Source organism: Borostomias antarcticus (genome assembly GCF_949987555.1).
Source record: "Borostomias antarcticus genome assembly, chromosome: 9".
Classification (NCBI taxonomy): domain Eukaryota; kingdom Metazoa; phylum Chordata; class Actinopteri; order Stomiiformes; family Stomiidae; genus Borostomias; species Borostomias antarcticus.
Genome location: NC_140242.1, coordinates 27,294,772 through 27,302,005, shown reverse-complemented (window position 1 = coordinate 27,302,005; position 7,234 = coordinate 27,294,772). Strand labels below are relative to the sequence as shown.

The window sequence follows — 7,234 nt, the reverse complement described above, 5'->3', positions numbered from 1 at the left end:
ATTCAATTTTTGAGATAAAATTCTGAAAGAAATCATACTACATCTTGGATATGTGGCCAATGTTGTCACTTTTTATGAGGATGATCAGACATTGATTTGGCGAGAATTAATAGGAACTGTATACAGAACTGTTAACAGTAAAACTTTTTGATGTGCTGTGGGCTCAATTTTTCATATTTCAAAAATCTGTGAGGATCCTTTGGTACGGACAGTCTGACGATACAGTAGATCAATTTTAGTGTCAATTGAACAAAAAATGTGGGAGGAGATAGGTTTGATAGGTTTTACAGTTTATGAAGAAATCAGAGTGATGGACTTCAAAATTCCTGCAAGGTCAAAGCATATGACAGTTTTGTCTCAATTGGGACTACATTCACGTGGTGGTTTTACAGTGATAGCACCTATGGCTGATTTGTTATGATTTTTTAAAGTTTTAAACTTTAGACTGTTGCTGTAGCGCCACCTTGAGGTTTATTGACCTACAATGCAGGGTGAGGACTTTGGGTATAGTACTGGAGCTATGTGCAAATTTTGGTGATTTTTTGTCCACGGGAAGTTAGACTTCAGTGGAAGATGGAGAATAATAATATAGGCAAATACAATAGGGTTCCGGCAGCTACGCTGCCTGGCCCCTAATTATTATTATTGTATTGATTTTGTTTTGTTGATATGTGTCTCTCTGTAAACTCGTCATCACTGTAAATGAGGGAAACCTCAGTGCTTCACAAGTATAAATAAAGGTTTGAAATTGAAATGAAATGAAATATCTGCAGGGATTCTTATCGTGCCTAGAAATCTAATCCTACTGCACCAGGCTGTAAACAAATAGAGTTCAAACAAATCAAGGGCACAGTAGGCAAATGTAGTGTAAAACAACCAACCTTAGTCATCTTGTTACATGACTACTCATTTGTTTGTCTAGTGAGCGAGATAGCATGTGCCAGGTTGAAGAGCTGATTACTTATTGGTCTTATTGGTCTGGAAGACTTGCACTGACCTTTCTCTATTAAATACAATTATTGATTTTTGCGGAATCCAACCAATGAGCACAAGTGAGCCTGCATACCTGCGTAAAAAGAGTCATTAATGGCTGAAAAATCTCAATCAAGACAATTTCAGTATGTCTTTAGTATATTAGCATTTTCCGATTAACAGATATTCATAAGATGAAAGTTGTGTGTTTATATCTGCAGGTATTCTTATTGTGCCTGAGAAATCTAATCCTGCTGCCTCAGTCTGTAAACAAATACACTTCATCAAGAGCACAGTAGGCAAATGTTGTGTAAAACTCCCTATACCTTAAAGGAGTAGTAAAGGGAAAATGCATGTTTAGCCCTGTTTTAAGGTTACTCATGATCATATACAAAGGTTCAGATCAAAACGTTGACAAAACTAGCACTTTTGAGAAAGTCTGATAATTGTTCTTCCACCATTTAGGTCATACAATGGATGTGGGTGGGCACCTTGAAAAATCTTTCAAAAACATGTTAAACTCTCGATTTCAAAGACAAGACATTTCAAAGACATTTTTCAAGGTGCCCACCCACATCCATTGTATGACCAAAACGGTGGTATAGCAATTATCAGACTTTCTCAAAAGTGCTAGTTTTGTCAATGTTTTGATCTGAACCATTGTATATGATCATAAGTAACCTTAAAACAGGGCTAAACATGCATTTTCCCTTTACTACTCCTTTAATCATTATATTACATGATTACTCATTTGTCTAGTGAGCCAGGTACAGTATCATATTTATCACGTACATTATCCTACTTTATTGGTCCTATCTGGAAGACATGCACTGACCTTGAACTGACCTTTCTCTATTAAACTAAATTATTGATCTTGATTAATCTAACATAGAGTGTAAGCACTGTGCCTACGTACATACATACATGCATGCATGCATACATAAATACATACATACATACATACATACATACATACATACATACAGTAAATACATACATACATACATACATACATACATACATACATACATACATACATACATACATACATACATACAGTATAGCCTAGGAAAAGCACAACGTTAGTTGCAGAGGAGTGTGAATATTTTCAAAGCAACTGCTGCCACCACTCTAAAAACATAACGTTTCTGAACATTCCAAAAGCAGTTTCTACAGAAGAGCATTAGGGCCAACAACTGAGTTTATTATTTTTTTAAGCTTCTGAGTCTTTAAAGTCAGAATTTCTGAGAAAAAAGTCAGAAATAACTTCTGGGATTAAAGTCAGAATTTCTGAGATTAAAGTCAGAATTTCTGAGATTAAAGTCAGAATTTCTGAGATTAAAGTCAGAATTTCTGAGAAAAAAACTCGGAATTTCTGAGAAAAAAGTCAGAAATAACTTCTGAGGAAAAAGTCAGAATTTCTGACTTTAAACTCAGAAGCTTAAAAAAAAAAACTCTGCTGTTGGCCCTAATGCTCTTCCGTAAGTTTCAAGCAGTTTCAATGGGACAAAAAATAGTTTTAAAAGTTACATTTCTAAAAAACTATAAAAATATCAAAAATCTGAATGGATCCATTAAAGAGCTAAATATTCTGAACATTTTAGTCCTATCTGGAAGACATGCACTGATCTTGCACTGACCTTTCTCTATTAAACTAAATTATTGATTTTTGATTAATCTAACATAGAGTGTAAGCACTGTGCCTACGTACATACATACATACATACATACATGCATGCATGCATACATACATACATACATACATACAGTATAGCCTAGGAAAAGCACAACGTTAGTTGCAGAGGAGTTTAGTTGATACAGGTGCATGTCTCCTTTCATGGATTCAATTCTAATAATTTGATAAGCCATATACAATACGTACAATAGCTGTACTAACAACTATTGTACGTCTCATCTCACTTATGATGTCATATTGCAAAAGTGTTAAAATTGAAGAGCAAAAAAGGAGAAAAAAGGTTATTTTCTGTAAAACACACTTTATTGCAACGTTTCAGTCGTTTGACATCTTGAAGAGGAACATTCAAGTTACGTCCTGTTCTCTCTACAAGGAACAACATACAAATGTGAAATCCAGAAGAAATGTTTTAGTCAAAAGATTTGAAGAAATAAAATATGTAAAGAGGTCAAATACAAAGCTGAAAGCATTTAGTTTTTACTTATTTATAATGTATTACAACATATTTAATGTAAATTTATAGTACATATGCTACTACTTAATGCAAATGCAAAATTTTTAGGAATCAGGACATACTGGAAATTATGCACTACACGGTGTCTCTCAGCTGAAATAAAATAAAATATCTGGCTATAGCTCTACAAAAAAAATCTAACCAAAGTACATCATGATCAATAATTATGCCTTTCCATAAATATTAGTGTTGAAATTTGGTGTACATCCTGAATGCATAATCTATCTCTTACGGACCCTTGAGACAGAACAGTTTGCCAGCTCTGTGAAGGTATAGAAGGGGCTGCACAAAACCAGCGACAACTAGGATAAAGAAACAAATGGAGCTGGCAAGAACATTCTGTGCTGGTTCAAGAAAGTCACTCAAAATTATAGCCAATACAATTGGAAAGTAACTCATCTGCACTGATACTAGGATAATCACAATAATTCTGAAGGCTCTCATCTTTATGTTGTTTGTCCCTTCTCTCTCTCTGTCCACCTCTCCAGGACCGGGGCGTTTCAGAGCCCTGAGAACAGCCATGCAGCAGAACAGCTTCCCAGAGGACCAGAGTAGGTATAAACTCAGGTCATAGAACTGAATGGCACGGTCAGAAAAGAAAAGGTGTATCGTACATAAGCTTAACACCAACACCCAGGCCAACCCAGAACAAGCCACCTTGTACCTCAGGAGTTTGTACTTCAGGAAGACCACAGGGTGGACCACCGCTAGGTAATGCTCTACACAGATACAGCACTGGAACAGAGGTCGACCATTAAACATGAAGCCTGCTGTAAAAATAGTAAATGCTTGAATTTCAATGCCATCACCCCTTAAAAGAATTATAAACTGTTGGAGGAAATTGGACAGGGCGAAGAGTATCTCCATTACAGCCAGGTTGAGAGCAAATATATCTGAGGCCAACGCTCTCCTGCCTCCCCTCAACATCAGCCACAGGACGTAGCAGTTGAGAGGGAAGCTCAGGAAGATGTTGATCACGGAAGACGTGAGGAAAAACTGTTTTGCCAAATAAATATGTAAGCTGCTATTGGAGGTTGTAGAAGACTCATTTGTTATTGAAGTATTCATATTTTCAATATAACTAAATGGTTCTATGGATGCTGCAGAAGAGAAGAAAAAGAGTCATTAATGGCTGAAAAATCTCAATTAAGATTTCAGTATGTCTTTAGTATATTAGCATTTTCCGATTAACAGATATTCAAGATATATCCTGTCTTACCTGGATTGGAGGAGCTCTCTCTCTGCCTTCATAAGATGAAAGTTGTGTGTTTATATCTGCAGGTATTCTTATTGTGCCTGAGAAATCTAATCCTGCTGCCTCAGTCTGTAAACAAATACAGTTCCTCAAGAGCACAGTAGGCAAATGTTGTGCAAAACTCCCTACCTTAATCATTATGTTACATGATTACTCATTTGTCTAGTGAGCCAGGTACAATATCATATTTATCATGTACATGATCCTACTTTATTGGTCCTATCTGGAAGACATGCACTGACCTTGCACTGACCTTTCTCTATTAAACTAAATTATTGATTTTGATTAATCTACGTAACATAGAGTGTAAGCACTGTGCCTACGTACATACAGTCCATCCATCCATCCATCCATCCATCCATCCATACATACATGCATACATACATACATACATACATACATACATACATACATACATACATACATACATACAGTAAAGACTAGGAAAAGCACAACGTTAGTTGCAGAGAAGTTTAGTTGATACAGGTGCATGTCTCCTTTCATGGATTCAATTCTAATAATAAGTCATATACAATACGTACAATAGCTGTACTAACAACTCTCATCTCACTTTTGATGTCCTATTGCAAAAGTGTTAAAATTGAAGAGCACAAAAAAGGAGAAAAAAGGTTATTTTCTGTAAAACACACTTTATTGCAACGTTTCAGTCGTTTGACATCTTGAAGAGGAACATTCAAGTTACGTCCTGTTCTCTCTACAAGGAACAACATACAAATGTGAAATCCAGAAGAAATGTTTTAGTCAAAAGATTTGAAGAAATAAAATATGTAAAGAGATCAATACAAAGCTGAAAGCATTTCGTTTTTACTTATTTAAAATGTATTACAACATATTTAATGTAAATTTATAGTACTTATGCTACTAATGAATGCAAATGCAACATTTTTAGGAATCAGGACAGACTGGAAATTATGCACTACACGGTGTCTCTCAGATGAAATAAAATAAAATATCTGGCTATAGCTCTACAAAAAAATCTAACCAAAGTACATCAGGATCAATTATTATGCCTTTCCATAAATATTAGTGTTGAAATTTGGTGTACATCCTGAATGCATAATCTATTTCTTACGGACCCTTGAGACAGAACAATTTGCCAGCTCTGTGAAGGTATAGAAGGGGCTGCACAAAACCAGCGACAACTAGGATAAAGAAACAAATGGAGCTGGCAAGAACATTCTGTGCTGGTTCTAGAAAGTCACTCAAAATTATAGCCAATACATTTGGAAGGTAACTCATCTGCACTGATACTAGGATAATCACAATAATTCTGAAGGCTCTCATCTTCATGTTGTTTGTCCCTTCTCTCTCTCTGTCCCCCTCTCCAGGACCGGGGCGTTTCAGAGCCCTGAGAACAGTCATGCAGCAGAACAGCTTCCAAGAGGACCAGAGCAGGTATAAACTCAGGTCATAGAACTGAATTGCATGGTCATATTCAGAAATGAAAAGGTGTATCGTACATAAGCTTAACACCAACACCCAGGCCAACCCAGAACAAGCCACCTTGTACCTCAGGAGTTTGTACTTCAGGAAGACCACAGGGTGGACCACCGCTAGGTAATGCTCTACACAGATACAGCACTGGAACAGAGGTCGACCAGCAAACATGAAGCCTACTGTAAAAAAAGTAAATGGTTGAATTTCAATGCCATCACCCCTTAAAAGAATTATAAACAGTTGGAGGAAATCGGACAGGGCGAAGAGTATCTCCATTACAGCGAGGTTGAGAGCAAATATATCTGAGGCCAACGCTCTCCTGCCTCCCCTCAACATCAGCCACAGGACGTAGCAGTTGAGAGGGAAGCTCAGGGAGATGTTGATTACGGAAGACGTGAGGAAAAACTGTTCTGCCAAATAAATATGTAAGCTGCTATTGGAGGTTGTAGAAGACTCATTTGTTATTGAAGTATTCATCTTTTCAATATAACTAACTGGTTCTATGGATGCTGCAGAAGGGAAGAAAAAGAGTCATTAATGGCTGAAAAATCTCAATTAAGATTTCAGTATGTCTTTAGTATATTAGCATTTTCCGATTAACAGATATTCAAGATATATCCTGTCTTACCTGGATTGGAGGAGCTCTCTCTCTGCCTTCATAAGATGAAAGTTGTGTGTTTATATCTGCAGGTATTCTTACTGTGCCTGAGAAATCTAATCCTGCTGCCTCAGTCTGTAAACAAATACAGGTCATCAAGAGCACAGTAGGCAAATGTTGTGCAAAAGTCCCTACCTTAATCATTATGTTACATGATTACTCATTTGTCTAGTGAGCCAGGTACAATATCATATTTATCATGTACATGCTCCTACTTTATTGGTCCTATCTGGAAGACATACATACATACTTACATACATACATACATACATACATACATACATACATACATACATACATACATACATACATGTGGGGCCCGTGGCGTGGATAGTGGCGTGGTGGTGAGACTCCGCCCCCTCAGGTCAGAACCAGTCGGGGACAGTGTACCCCTCTCCGGGCCACCTACCTGACTCCACCGGTGAAGACCGTGTGTCTCTAGCCCACTCAGGGGCTGAGTTGTGGGGCCTGTGGCGTGGATAGTGGCGTGCTGGTTAGGCTCCGCCCCCTTGGGTCACAGCTAGACAGGGACAGTACAGTGACCGCCGGGCAATTTCCATGCATCCAGCATTGAAGACTGTGTGTCTCTAGCCCACTCAGGGGCTGAAAAGTGGGTTCTGTAGCGTGAATAGTGGTGTGGTGGCGAGGCTCCTCCACTTTTAGTCATAGCCAGTCAGGGAT

General features: G+C 37.7%; 1 protein-coding gene across 1 annotated transcript in view; it reads left to right on the top strand.

Annotated features, from left to right (window-relative positions):
* The window catches only part of LOC311312959 (uncharacterized protein), a gene marked incomplete at both ends in the record, with an annotated part of 18,929 nt that extends 13,057 nt beyond the window's left edge, over positions 1–5,872 (top strand). Inside the window, 2 exons of the mRNA XM_084442967.1 lie at positions 3,671–3,733; positions 5,787–5,872. Of these exons, the coding sequence (XP_084299093.1) occupies positions 3,671–3,733; positions 5,787–5,872 (149 nt within the window). The remainder of the gene's footprint in view (positions 1–3,670; positions 3,734–5,786) is intronic.
* Between the last annotated feature and the right edge of the window lie 1,362 nt (positions 5,873–7,234).